The sequence below is a fragment of the Chenopodium album genome, chromosome 14 (genome assembly GCF_948465745.1).
Source record: "Chenopodium album chromosome 14, dcCheAlbu1.1, whole genome shotgun sequence".
Lineage (NCBI taxonomy): Eukaryota > Viridiplantae > Streptophyta > Magnoliopsida > Caryophyllales > Amaranthaceae > Chenopodium > Chenopodium album.
The window spans coordinates 48,461,931-48,477,090 of NC_137847.1; the positions used below are offsets into that span (position 1 = coordinate 48,461,931).

The following is a 15,160-nucleotide window of genomic DNA, read 5'->3' on the forward strand; positions in this document are numbered from 1 at the left end:
CAGAGTATAGAAATTTGATAATTTTTTACAGAATTAACAATAAAAGAAATACGCTAATCACACAAATTTGCAACTGGTCACAAAATTGAAACTACTTACATTTATCACATTGAAATTTAAGAACTTTGTATATTAAAGATTATGATATTTCATGATTTTTGTTGTATTTGATTACGGATATATGTTTTTAGTGGTTGTTAGTAAGTAGATTTATGGGGTTCATTCCACTAATGGACTATACATGTTCTTGATTTTCAATTGTCAGGTTCTTTTGGCTTAATTGTTGGAAGCTCTAAAGTTTATTGTTGGGGCAAATTTGTTTTGTAAGTTATGCTTAACTCTAAAGTTTAATTAATTATATGTTGTTTTATATGAATTTATTGAAAATTTTGTGTTGTTTCCTATATTTCATTACTTTGTTTCGTAGTGGTTGTTATTTGTTTGATTTGCTTTATGTTATTTGGTTCAAATTATACAACTTAATAGCTTTCCAATAGAGGATGAAAAAGTCATAAACTGTAGAAGATTTAAGCTTTCAAAGTATGTCAAAGAACATTCATATCAGTAGTGAACCTTCTCAAGGTGTATGATTAATTCAATTATATAACTATAACCAAGAAAAAAAATAATAGTAGTTGATACGAAGTAACAATTAGCTTTGCTCATTGTGTTAAACTTTTACCGGCAAATAATTTTAGGTAATTTGATTACTTAAAATAAATTAAGATGTAAGTGGGGTAGATATAGTATTAAGATTTTGTAAAAGAAAAAAAAGTGAGGCTAATAGTTTATTAAAAAGTAATAAATGTGGTAGGAAAGAAACAATAAGAAAAGTAGTAGTGGGTTTGCGCGGGAAATATGAGAGTAGAGATTGAAATGTACCTCCCAAAAAGTGTAATGCTCTTAAATTCTAACGAGTGCAAATACTACTTACAACTAAATATAACAAAGATATTAGAGGAAGCAACTTTTATCTTCAGTGTTAATTTTGATAAAAGAATGTAATAAAGTGATTTTTTCATTTATTAATTTGGTCATTTTATTCTTTTTTTGTGTTTGTTTGATTCTTAACTGCCTTTTCTCTTATATGATTGACTCATATATGACTTTAAATAATAAAATGATCATGTTTTATGGAATAATTGGTTGTTTAAAGATATGCACATAAGGTGTTGGTTAGAATTTTATACATGCTGATTATGACTACATATTATACATATGACATTTTAATTTTAATAATTCTCATAGAATCACAATATATTTTTCAATAACAGTGATTTATTATGGATAGTCGCAAGCGTAAAAGTTGGGCTGATTATGACATTGGAAGTGTGGAATATAAAGATGGCCTAACTAAATTTGTGAAACTAGCATTTGAAAGTGCTTGTGATATGACAATTGCGTGTCCTTGTAGCAAATGCGTACGTTACCATAGGCGTAGTGAAGAAGAAGTTTATGATCATTTAGTAATAAATGGACCCATGCGTGATTTTGAGAAATGGTACACTAATAATGAATTAGGTTCAACATCTACATTATTAGGGGATGACCAAGTTTTACAGGAAAAAAATGTTGTTGATGATCTTACACATATGTTAGGGGATGCCTTTGGATTTCATGATGAAATTGTCAGTGATGCTTCTAATTTAGATAGTCAAGTTGATCAAGATATAGATAACCAACAAACCAATGAGGAGCATATGAATAGCAATGCTGATATGTTCAACAAGTTATTACAAGATGCTACTATGCAATTATACCCTGGGTGTAGTGACTACTCTAGGTTGTCCTTTATTTTACATCTTTATCATATCAAAACTTCATTTGTATGGTCTGACAATTCATTTAGTGAAATATTGAAACTTTTAAAAAGGGCTTTGCCAGAAGGGGAAAAATTGCCTGAATCTCTTTATGAGACTAGGAAAATTATTGATGAGATCAGTCTTAGTTGTGAGAAAATTGATGCATGCCCAAATGATTGTATGCTTTTTTGGAAAGATAAGGCTACAGATGATACATGTAGTGTATGTGGAGAATCACGATGGAAACCTTTTGCTGAAAGTTCTAGTAAGGCTTCATCTAGATCGAAAACAAAGAAAGAGAAAAAAATTCCGATTAAGGTTTTAAGATATTTTCCTTTAACACCAAGGCTCCAAAGATTATACATGTCATCTAAAACTGCCGAAGAAATGATATGGCATGACAAAGATCGCAAAAAAGAAGAGGGTGTTTTAAGGCATCCAGCTGATACTGAAGCTTGGAAGAAGTTTGACTCTATATATACTTGGTACTCATCAGAACCTCAAAATGTCAGATTAGGATTGGCAACTGATGGTTTTAATCCATTTGGTGAAAAGAGAAGCACTTATAGTACATGGCCAGTAATTTTAATGGCATATAACTTGCCACCATGGTTTTGCATGAAGAAGCCATTTCTTATGCTTTCACTCCTAATACTTGGCCCTAAAGCTCCAAGGAATAATATTGATATTTACTTACAGCCTCTTATAGATGAGTTAAAAATGCTATGGGAGGTAGGGGTGCCCACATATGATGCTTATAATAAGGAAACTTTTCAAATGCATGCTTCTCTTCTTTGGACGATTAATGATTTTCCGGCTTATGGTAACTTATCTGGTTGGTGTGTATATGGTAAAAATGCGTGTCCTTGTTGTAATGAGCATACGTGGTCTAAGAGGTACAAAAATAGTGGAAAGTGTTGTTATTTAGGCACTCGAATGCATCTTGATTTAGATCATAAGTATCGAAATGATGAAAAATCTTTTGACAATACCAAAGAACATAGACAAGCTCCTAGTCCCCCATCTGGATATGATGTGCTAGAACAATTAAAGAATGTTTCTTTCACCCTTGGAAAAACTCATGTAGGCCAAATTGATGGTGTGAAAGAAAAAACATGGAAAAAATTAAGCATTTTCTTTGAGCTTCCTTATTGGAAGGATGTCCAATTGCGTCATAATCTTGATGTGATGTACATGGAGAAAAATGTGTGTGACAACATAATAAATACTCTTTTGAATGTTCCAAAAAAATCAAAGGACAACTTGAAAGCTCGTCGTACTTTAAAAGAGATTGGAGTAAGAAAACATTTGTGGCCTGTTGAACGTAGTAAGGGAAAACATTATTTGCCTCCTGCCCCTTATAACTTAAGTAATGCGGCAAAAGATCGTTTCTGTGAAGTTTTGGAGAATGTTAAATTTCCAGATGGCTATGCATCAAACATTTCCCGATGTGTAATGAAGCGAAAGTTGAGTGGGCTTAAAAGCCATGATTGTCATGTGTTGATGCAATTATTGCTTCCTCTTGCTATGCGAGAAAGTGTAACTGAAAAAGTGGCCTCGGTGTTGATTGAGCTGTGTGATTTTTTCCGAGCATTATGCTCAAAAACACTCATTGTGCAAGAGTTAATCGATCTTAAGTCAAAGGTCGTTATAACACTTTGTAATATGGAGAAAATATTTCCTCCAACATTTTTTACAATAATGGTGCATTTGGTGGTGCATTTAGCTGATGAGGCTATAATTGCCGGTCCAGTCCATTATCGTTGGATGTATCCTATTGAGAGGTAACTAATGCATTTTATCCTTATATTGTTATTAGTTTACATTTTTTTTAATTTATGTTTTTTTTTACAATCTTTTATACCAATAATGGTTACAGATTTCGTACTAAGGATTATGAAAGGAATAAGAAGACACAAAATAGCGGTGTCATGGTCATAGCAAAAACACAAAGTTATGCTAGCACTAGAGACACACGTCCTATTGTGGGAGAAGTGACATACTATGGGGTTCTTGATGATATAATCGAGCTAAATTATTATAATAAGTTTAAGATTGTATTATTTAAGTGTGATTGGGCGGATATAAATCATGCAAGTGGGATAAAGATAGACAAGTTAAAATTTACTTTAGTTAATTTGAGTCGCTCGATGTATTCTGGAGATCGTTTGACTGATGAGCCTTTTGTGTTTGCTTCTCAAGTGCGTCAAGTTATATATGTTCAGGATAGAACTACACAGGATTTGTATATTCCTATACCAGTAAAGCCAAGAGATACTTTTGATATGGGTGATGAAGACTCTGAACCAAATCACTTAATGGAGTTTAATGAAACTCAAACATCAAATTGTGTGCATAATCAGCAAAATGTTGAGATTGATATTGATGACTTAACTTGGATGTCGAGTGATGTACAAGGCATGAATGTTGTCGAAAAACTTAGTACAGTATAAGTATGATTTTTTTTAATTTTTTTTACTGGTTTTGTATTCTTGGGAATTATATTCTAGGTAAGTGATGTTTTTTTTAAATATGTTATTTATTTGTTTTATAGTGTCTTTTTTTATATCTTAAAATTTTCACTCATATGTTATCATTGATTATTACATATGTTTTTTATATAATGCTTGGTTGTGATATCTTTAATCAATATGTTTTATCTTAATATTTCAATTGTCTTTAAGAGCATTTTCAGATCAAGATGGCAAAAAAAGGCGTTTGAACAAGATCAGAGTATCTGTGGAGAATCCTTCCACTTCAACAGAAATAGCTGAAACTCAACATACAGATATGGAAACTGTCCAACAAATAATGTCTAGAGAAGAAACAACCATAGAAAATGAGATGGATCCATCAATGCAAGATGATCAGGGTAGTGAAGGTAGTGAAGAAAATTCTGGTATGCATTTGATCTAGTAATTTCCTTTTACCACATTTCCAGAAAAAAAAAATGAAACAAAGAAAAATATTAATTTTTTGGATGATAATGTGTGATTGTGAAGGAGTATTATAGACTTATATCTAAGTAATTGCCTTAAACTAGTTGTACAATAAAAAATAAAATAAGCCTTTTTTTGCCATTTTTTTTATTTATTGTCTACTATTATGTACTTGTGAATTTTTTTATCCAGTGACGCGTAGAGGTCCAACTATTCTTGCTGACATCTGGAACCAATCCCCGGAGGAAAAGTGGGTTGTCAAATTCAATCGTTATGGACAACCTATCGGTGAAGAAAGTACTCTTTTAGCTAGTTTTATAGGCACCATAGGGAGAAATCCAGAGCTAGCACCACAAGGACATCCTGATTGGAGACTGGTTCCAAAGGAATACAAAGATAAGTGCATGGATGAGATAAGGGTAATATTTAGAATAACCTTATTCCTTTCTCTTATCTTACTTCTTTTGTTGTTGTTGTTGTTGTCATTGTTGTTGTGGAGTAATATTAAATTTTGATTATTATTGTTATTTTGTTAATTTACAGGCACGCTTTACTTTTCCATGTATTGGGGAACCTTTCATTCTAAAGACTATAGGAGAAAGAGTGAAAGATTTTAGAGGAGAATTAAAGGCCGAGTATTATGAGCCAAACAAGCATAATAGGAACCTACTAGTAGAAAACAAGCCTGGTCGTGTACCTATAGATCAATGGCTGAAATTAATTACATATTGGGAGCAAGATAAGACTAAGGTATGCTTTTCCTATTTAAATTTATGTCCCTTTAGTGTTGGTTTGGAGTAATTTTTTATTTTTAACTTATTTTGTTGTGATATTGGGAAATATTGTACTAGTTGTTTGTTGGATATATAAAAAGCAGGATTGTTATCAGGTTTAATAAATTTAGAATTCCCATTTTATGAGGAGATGCTGTCGAAATTTCTGAAAAATCATTCTGCATGTTAATTAGTTTAAAATGTAGTCCACTATGTTATATTAGGCTATTTTTTAAGGCTATATTATTGTTACTTGTGTGCTATATAGTAAACTTTACTAATATTCTTACTTGTCAATATGTGTGTTTGATATTCATTAGAGGCGTGCAACTATGAATAGGAACAACCAACAGAAACAAAAAATGCCTCATTGTTCTGGAAGGAAGAGTTTTGCTCGCAGAAGAGCTGAAAAGGTTTTATAATGAGTTTTTTAATTTCTTTTTACTTTTGCTTTTACTTAGAAACATTATCTCATTATTGAATTTTGTTAATGATTTCAGACTATTAATGGTGTGGAGCCTTCTCGTGCACAAATTTATATTGATACTCATAAGGATAGAAAGACAAAGGATAAAAAAAAGATAGATGAAGAATCAGCTAAAGCTGTTGTAAGTGAACCATTCAGAACACTCCTACTTACGTTTTTTTTACATACTATTGCAAAATTGTAAAAAAAATTGAATAATGTAGGAGTTGATGAAGGCAAAACTAGCAGAAATTCCTGGTGGTGTTGAACAATCTGAAGGAAGAATTGCATGGTCAGGTGATATATATGATCAAGTTATTAATAAGCCGGAAAAGCATGGCAAACTGCGTGGAGTTGGTTTTGGAGTTAGTTCGTCTATTATAAGGGATAACTCATCAACTAGCCAGTTACGTTTGATTTCTTCAAATAATGGTGACAATGTGCAATTTGAGAATTTAATTGAGGCGAGAATCAAGGTGATACAAGAAAAACATCAAAAAGAATTGAAAGAAATGCATGAGAAGGCAAAGGAAGACATGAAACAGATGCATGAGAGACAAGAATATTTAGAGGATAATCTCTCTAAGTTAGTTGAATTTCTAACAAATACTCTGCCAAAAAAACCATCATCTGAAGAAGGAGCCAATGTAGATGAATCAGTAAGTTATTTAATCTATCTTACTAATCAAAGATACTTTGTTGGATTGCTTGCCTTTTACCTAGATTAGTAATTAGTGTTAACTTAATAAGTTAGAGTTGCAAGTTTCATGTTAATTATTGATAATAGTAAGTTATCTATTTAAAGATGTTTGAAAATTTTACAAATCTCAATGGCTTGATTTTATAGGATTATGACGATTTTACCGGTTAGACGTGTCAACTTGATCAGCAAATGCTTTAGTTGACATCAGGTAACAAATATTTTATAATAAGTTAAAGTGCATATTCCATATCTCTAGAGTTGTATCAATACACTTATTTTTGCCTCTTTTTTATGCAGATGATTATAAATTGGATATGATGAAGTTCGGCTCTCTTTAGGGAATTTCTACATTATCTACACTATTATATACTAAGTAGTTGTTACATTTTTCTTCTTAGAGTATTTGTTTTCATCTACTTACAGAAATATTTTTTTTCTTTGCACTATTTGAAGTGAGATTTGTAAATACTTTGGAATTATGAGCTATAATATTTATTTTAATGTTATAATAATTTTGAGTGTGGAAACTTATAATATGCATTTTAATATCCATTACAAATGCTTGTTACTTCTAAATACTAAAATTGTCAATCTTTCACACTATAATAAGTACTATTAGTATCGATTATAGTCGCTACATTAAGAACTAAATAGTGTCGATTGCTTTTGACACTATAATTAAGCATTAGTGTTGATTGTAAGTGCCACCAAAATTACCATATGTATCGATTCATTCGCCACAATAGATACAAATAGTAACAATTGTATTCGCTACGATAAGTTTCAACGGTGGTGTTTGTAGTCACTACGTTAGCTAACAAATAATGTCGATTACAAACGCAACCATAAAGCAATAGCCTCGATTACAATTGCTATCATATGTGATCTTAGTTGAGGTATGATTAGGAATTTACAACGATTATAATCGCTACAATATTCACCACGCTTGGATCTAGTTTTTCGTATCGAATATAAGGATCAACCCCAACGAATGCAAAAACCGCTACCGAAGGCTAAGGCAACATGGGATCTTGTATCGAATACCCTTTTGTTGGGGAAAGTTTTTGTGGCACAAACAATCGATACTAAAAGTCATTATAATCGCCACGGAAAGGTGATTTTCTTGTAGTGAGGGTAGAGATCTCCATGACTATTACACCTCATTATTGGTATCCCCGTCCGAAAATCCTTCACAGAAAACCCAAAAGGATCAAATTCGACAGACACAGAATTATCGGTTGTAAACTTACGAACAGATATAAGGTTTTTGATTAGTTTGGGTGCATGTAAGACATTGTTGAGGGAAAGGGGAGGATTAGGGGAGGGTAAACAAGATTTTCCATAGCCAACAATAGGAATAGTATTGCCATTGCCAATAATAATGCCATTATTAGAATGAGTGCTCAAATTAAAATAAGACGAGAAATTGCCGGAAGAAGACGTCATGTGGGAGGTTGCACCGGTATCCATGTACCATGACGAGTCCGGTTGAGCAAGAGTCATGGTGTGCATAGCTGCCTCGATGTCCGTTGGAGTAGACGAGGAAGATTGCCCATATTGAGATGCATATGCCTGCTGTTGCTGATTTGGTGGTCTCGGTCCAAGGATCCTTGGAGCATTAGGCGGCTGCTGCATAGGCCTGGCCCATCCCTGATTTGGATATGGGCAAGGTGGCATGGGCCAGGCCCCATTCACCCACCCCCATGGTGCAAACTGAGGCTGCCAATAAGAAGGAGAGGAGGTCGGGTTGGATGCTACCCCTGACCCTCGACCACCGTCTGCTGTCCCTTGCTGGTTTTATTGCCGCCGCCTGCACCGCGACCACCACCGGAACTGCCACCAGAATTACGCCGGCCAGCGGAATTGAGTCATCCACCCGAGTTTCTGCCCTTCGAACCACCTGTTTGATCAGAAACTTTTTGTGATTCACCGGAAGATGCCATCATGGCAAACTCGACTGCTGCTTCCTTGGCCATCCCCGCTTCCTCCAAAGTAAGCATGGAACGGGCCTTATAGAACGAGGGAAATGGGTCGCTTTGTCGGATTAACATGCCGACACCACTATAGGCCTTTGTAAGACCTCCTACCAAACACAAAACCATTCGACTTTCAGAGACAGGAGCCCCAACATTCTTCAACTGATCAGCCAAGGTCTTAAGGTGTTGACATTATGAAGAGACATTAGGGAAATCCTCCATAGAGGTGGTAGAAAATTCCTGTTCAAGAGCGACAGCGCGGGAATTTTGATTATCTTGAAATATGTCACGCAATCTATTCCAAGCATCCATAGCCGTAGCATCGGGTTCAATAATGGTTTGCAAAAGATCATTAGAGATGGTAGAATATATCCACGAGATAATTGTGGCATTCAAAGTCAACCATAATTCCTTCTCCTCATCAGTGGAGGGAGGAGCCTTCTCCTTACCTCTGGCCGGAGGAATGATATGATCAAGAACTTTGTGTGAGCGTGCGTGAACCTTGAAGAGTTCCGCCCAAGTAAAATAATGAACATTTTCCATTGCAAGAATAATTGGAATACAGTAAAAGCGGGATGAAAGGAAGATTTGTCCGACATTGTGAGGTTGCCGGAGAAAGGAAGAAGAAGACGGAAAATAGGGAATTTGGGCAGAAAAACAGAGTGTTAGGGTCGAGCGGAATAAGAGAAGAAAACCCTAGCTAACTGATACCACGAAAGAATTATATTCCGTAAAACTTAAAAATGTAAAACTGAGAATGTATGGATTAAATTCCTAGTACTATACTACTATGTATAGTTTATACAAGTATGTTTTATATCTCCATAGTTTTCCCTTGATCAAAAGCTCTAGCATTATATAAACATTTAAAAATTAAGAAAATTGTTCTTGATATGTGTATAGTAGTCTTATTTAATTAATTCCAGAATGGGAAATATTTTAAAATGAATCTTGTTCAACAGTCTTTCTAAAGATATTTATAGTGTACGTTTTGAGATTAATTATTTTTAAAAATTGTGTATTAGAAATTTGTATGTATGTATTTACTTTGATTTATACCTTCAAGTATATAATTTTATTGACCTTTGACCTACACATTATATGATCTTCAATACTCTATGTTTTCCTTAGAATATACTTCCTCCATTTAATACTCCGTAATTTACATTATTTACACGCCTTGGTTTAACTATTTTCGGTGATGATTAGCTCAATGTACTTTAATCTATAGTCAAAATGTTAAAGGGCCTGTGTTTGTTTTAGTGTATTTTTCGGAGTTATATTATATTAGCTCAATGCATTTTTTGCTTAACACTTTTAAACCGTCATCATGTATAATCATAAAACCACTACTATTAATCATAAACCTCATCAGCAGTAACATTCATGAATATAACATTGATTCCAAATAAAGAGATCAGAGTTAATTCATAGGCGAATTAGTAACAATGATTTGGTATCTTGTGTGCTCTCAATAACATGCATGAAGATAACATTGCTTCCAAATACTATAAAAACATGAGAAGATGTTAACAAGGGACATGATTAACCTTACAAAGTTGTCACAAATGACATTTCTTGCAAGCTTTTCATATAGATGTATATTACAAAGCCTGATTACGTCGAATCAGAAGCATAACAGTAATACAAGACAATCACTAGCTTATATTAGTAGATAGATGATATCCATCATCATGTAAAACACATAAGAACAACTTGAAATTATTATATCAAGATCTAATGATCGACATTACTTATAAAACCCATATTATATTAAGGATCCTAGGTCATAAACTTTCATCATGCCTAGGTAAATCAGCATATATCCAAACCCAACACTTAGAGCTCAAAGTTCTTCAACCTCTGAGTAATCCTTGCAACGGCGTTGCTTGATGCAGCTTCACCCAACTACAATTAAAAAATTATAAAATCAATGTTATTTTTCAAGTTTTAAAATATATATTCCAATTTGGTATACTGGTAAGATATACAAGATAGGAATTGTTTCATAATATAGGTTTAATTCATGACAAAAACCCATTCGAGTTAGGTTTTTTTTTGTAAAAAATAAATATAAATCAATTCCACTATTAAGAATGTACTTCGTTTTAATTGACAAAAATCAATTCCACTTATAAGAAACTAAGAATTAATCAAGGGTATTTTCGGTTGTGGCATTCAATCTTGATCAGCAAATAAAAATATTTTTGTTTAGCAAATATTATTAGGGAAAAAAAAAACCTAATAGGACTGTTTTTTTTCTTCTAAAAACATAATAATTACCACTCTAATCACTCTTATTATTATGGACGGTGTAAGTGTGTAACAATTAGTATTGTATTGGACTGTATTTTCTTTACAATTATATACATAATGATATATATAGATTTATAAAAAAAAAAAAAAATATATGTTCACTTTCTGAATAAATTATAAAATAATTTGGGTTAATAAGATATTAAATTTATTTCATACGAGGAAGCTTAAATGTGGTTGTTGTTCAATTTTGCAACTAAACATGTACCCCAATCAGAAGTTAATTTCGGTACAGTAATTACTAATAAGTAGTGGTTTTATTTGGTTTTGTAATCTTATAATCAACACAATCATAGTTACATTGTTGTTTTTTAATTTAAATATACTAGAAACTATCAATTTTTAACAGTGAGAAAATCAAGCTTCTAAAAAATTCATTTTAAATTAGTAAACCCAATTTAAGTTTAGTTAAAATCAGTAAGCAAGCTAGAGCATGCCCTAATTTTCTCATATATTTTACCCATCTTGAAATCATAGTATAATACTACGTAGTATTTATAATAACTGTGTACTTGTTATAAAATAATAAACTACGTACATATATATACCTGTGCATGGATGGTGTGAAAGACAATGTTTTCAGCAACAGAATAACTTGCATTCACAACTTGAGCATTTTCCTCATGCAGAATTCGGATTGCCTCAGTGAATACAAACTGGCACTCCAATCCAGTCACCAAAGTCACCTCTAAGGCGCTCCCATTTTCATTCACTTCTATTTGGACCGGCGAATTCGTGGAGTAACCCCCTCCACTCCCACTTGATCCTCCGGCTCCCTGCAGTTCATCCCTAGTTTGCCTCAAATTTTCCACGTTCTCTTGCAGCTGCCTTATGTAGTTTGTCGCGTCTCCAATTTGATCAGGAACCGCCTGCATACAATTCATATACGTATTAGTTGAAATTAAAGATGTTACTTAGAACCATAACTATTGATCATATGTAAGTGTTGTTATGAAAGAGCGAAATATATAATCCTTTGATTTGTTCTTAATTTGTTGCACCATTTTAATTTAATTTGTTGTGGTAAGGGTGGTGAATATTTGATTAGTAGAACATCATCAATTAAATTTTTTATAACCGACCAATATTATCAAGTACAAACCTCCCCCCTTTCATAAGATAAAAATAGGGTTTTGAAGCTAGAGCATGCAAAAAATTACGAAAAACTTGATTTCGTATGTTTCTATCTTCAAATTATATAATGCTAAATATATTGTTACACTAAATTGTAACTTAATAATTATTTAATTCGACAACTACAAAATAGACTAGGTTAGTGATATAATTAAACTACGCTATGTCTCTCACCTTTCACAGGGTGGAAGTAGGGTTTTGAAGGTATATGTGAGACTGTCGTCTAGAATAATTAATTCCTATGTCATATAGTATAATTTAGACTAGCTAGTAGTGACTGCAACTAAATTTAAACCGAGGTAGTATTATGATGCACAATATAGTATAATGCAATACTAATGACGTAAAATGTAAAAAAAAAAAAAAAAAAAAAAAAAAAGATTGATCGAGAGAGACCCTTGGATAGGAGGAGGGATCATGGGGGACAAGTGAGTTGAGTTGGGAACAAAGGTTCTTCATTTGGTTTCTACGCTCTTTCTCCATGGTTTTCCTATCTCTTTTGGATGAAGAAGAGTTAGAGGATCTTTTCATTGTTATTGATGAGCTAGTTTGCAAGAAAATACTACTCCGTAACACTAAGTAATAGAACACTTAATACTTAGAGTGAGTGTGTGTTTATTTCATGTCACTGCAATAACTAGGTATTTATAAGAAAATAAAAGGGCAAAAAAGTCCAAAAATAAAATTATTAATATTTTATGAATTACTAGTAGTATGAAGGGATTAACTAATTACCTTATAATAATAGAGGGAATAAATGAAGAAAGCAAAAGTTTAAGGTCCAAAAAAGGTTAAGGGTGTGGGGTTGTTGCGCATATATTCCAGCTTTTGACAAATCATTGTTGACGACTCTTGACTATATATATGCATCATCATGTGACGAAATATATATAAACTACAACTATATAATATAATATTATTATTATTATTATATAATTGTGGTTTTCACATAACAATAATAAGGAAAGTACGTACTACAAGTAAACGTCAAGATATAACAGACATAATGGGAACAAGTTAAAAGGTTAATAGTTTATGTTTCACACTTAAATTTATAGGGATAATTATGCATTGTGGTCTCCTTGTATTACATCAACGTTATTCAACATATAGCCGAAATAAAAACTAAATGTGCTGGATGTTTTACTATATATCCATGGGGACGTCCAAGGAACTTTAATTCTTAGAATTAGTACATGGGAACTAATGTCTATTATGGTCAAAATTAAACTTCCTTCCATTGACTCAGATAGTGAGATGAATGGTTGATGATTGGTTATTAATGACTGAAATTGACACAATCCAGAAATCGTTTGACTGAGTGAATATGTGCATGCTTAAGTTACACATGTATGTGCTCATTTATAAATGTATATATTTGGACGGTTATAATAGGGCCTTAGACGTCACTCAACAATAGAAGGTGATATCATCCGAAAGGAAAAGTATTGTGTAGAACGGACTCACGTGAGTCCAATCATACAAAAAAAAAAAAAATTTAGAAATTAGATAATAATGGTCAGATATTAAATAATAGGAAAATGGTTCCGTGTACTCCTAAGGTTTTAAAAAATGCACCATGTACCCTTGAAAACTTTCAAATACACCATGTACCCCTGATGTTTGTAAATAAATGCACCAAATAACCCTAATTCTCTAACAAATGCACATATCATTGACTTATCAAACTAAAATCATGCCCACACACTGACTCACTTTTAGTACTTTATATTTATGTAGTAAAACCGCCTAAAAGCATAAATTAAATCAAAATTTAAACTCCGTCGATCATTCTAAATCCTAAATTTTTAGGTGTTAGAATTTGCTTTATTAATTAAGTTTACTTATACTTAAATAATTTAGCATTAAAGTAATAAACTGTAATAATTTGATGCTTAGAGAGTCTCAATTTAACAAAATTAACATTTATTGTGAGTCTAAGGGTATTTGATGCAATTTTATACAAACCTCAAGGGCACACGGTGCATTTAAAAGTTTTCAAGGGTATACGGTGCATTTTTTAAAACCTCGGGGGTACATGGAACAATTTTCCTAGATAATAAGTATCAGAAATTAGATAATAAGTGTCAGGTATTAGATAATAATGGTCAGGTATTAGATAATAAGTATCAGAAATTAGATAATATTAGTCAGATATTAGATAATAAGTATCAGAAATTAGATAATAAGTGTCAGAAATTAGATAATATTGGTCAGGTATTAGATAATTAGTATTAGAAATTACATAATATTGGTCAGGTATTAGATAATATTGATCAGACATTAGATAATATTGGTCAGGTATTACATAATATTCGTCAGGCACATATATACTGTTGTTGAAATTTCTGGAGGAATAGTACCACCAAAAGTATTATTGTACAGGGACAACTCATTCAAGAAGCTCAAATTTCCTACTGATGGAGAGAGGAAACATGCATGTGAGCTTCGAAGAGAGTAGTTTCAACCTTTTCACTCTCTGGCCTCGATGACATGTAATACCATGCCATTCACAGAAGTGGACTGTGTCATTCCACGATCCATTGGGTGGGGGATGGGAGGGGGAGGGTTGCCGGCCGCCGACAGGGGACTAAGCAGTGGCATTGGGTGGGGGAAGAATGTGTGCATTATAAACCAGACTCACGTGACTCCGTTGTACGCAAAATCTTCTTCATTCGAAATGTACAAAGTGATCTTTGATTTTGGACTACATCATCATCAGTGGTGGAGCTATAATTTTAATATTGGTTGGGTATCATCGACCACATGATATTAATCAACAATAAAATAATCAAATATAAACACATTTAAATAGAAATTATTTTAGAACAACAAATTAACAAAAACAACCATTATGAAAGAGCTATCATTGTTGGTAATCATAAGTCATATAGTAAGTTATAAACCACCTAACGATCATTAAAAATAACAAAAAGTGAGCCTATCTAGTTATTTCTCCAAGTACATCGCAGATTTGATCAATAATCGCTTTAATGAAATTCTTCGACTAAAACAATACAAGCTGCAAGTTGGAAATAATTCAACTTGAAA

The 15,160-nt window shown here is 32.7% G+C and overlaps 2 protein-coding genes across 2 annotated transcripts; both read right to left on the reverse strand.

The window, feature by feature from the left end:
• Positions 1–8,551: 8,551 nt before the first annotated feature.
• On the reverse strand, positions 8,552–9,202 carry LOC145578220 (uncharacterized). The gene is made up of 2 exons (XM_081635579.1): positions 8,864–9,202; positions 8,552–8,821 (listed from the first exon to the last, which is right to left on the reverse strand). Exons 1-2 carry the CDS (start codon positions 9,200–9,202, stop codon positions 8,552–8,554), a joined length of 609 nt encoding a protein of 202 aa, XP_081491705.1.
• Positions 9,203–10,498: 1,296 nt separating this feature from the next.
• LOC145579403 (transcription factor bHLH162-like) lies at positions 10,499–12,663 on the reverse strand. Its single transcript, XM_081636649.1, has 3 exons — positions 12,506–12,663; positions 11,524–11,844; positions 10,499–10,567 (listed from the first exon to the last, which is right to left on the reverse strand). The coding sequence occupies exons 1-3, from the start codon at positions 12,638–12,640 to the stop codon at positions 10,499–10,501; spliced, it is 525 nt and encodes a 174-aa protein (XP_081492775.1). The 5' UTR covers positions 12,641–12,663.
• Between the last annotated feature and the right edge of the window lie 2,497 nt (positions 12,664–15,160).

Excerpts from the sequence above, each read along its gene's own strand:
- LOC145578220 (XM_081635579.1), bottom strand. The coding sequence starts at position 9,202 with ATGGAAAATGTTCATTATTTTACTTGGGCGGAACTCTTCAAGGTTCAC. Across the intron at positions 8,822-8,863 it reads CTATGGAGGATTTCCCTAAT|TTGAAGAATGTTGGGGCTCC; the intron begins GTCTCTTCATAA and ends TTGGCTGATCAG.
- LOC145579403 (XM_081636649.1), bottom strand. The coding sequence starts at position 12,640 with ATGAAAAGATCCTCTAACTCTTCTTCATCCAAAAGAGATAGGAAAACC. Across the intron at positions 11,845-12,505 it reads ATCCCTCCTCCTATCCAAGG|GCGGTTCCTGATCAAATTGG; the intron begins GTCTCTCTCGAT and ends AATTGTATGCAG. Across the intron at positions 10,568-11,523 it reads TTCACACCATCCATGCACAG|TTGGGTGAAGCTGCATCAAG; the intron begins GTATATATATGT and ends TTTTAATTGTAG.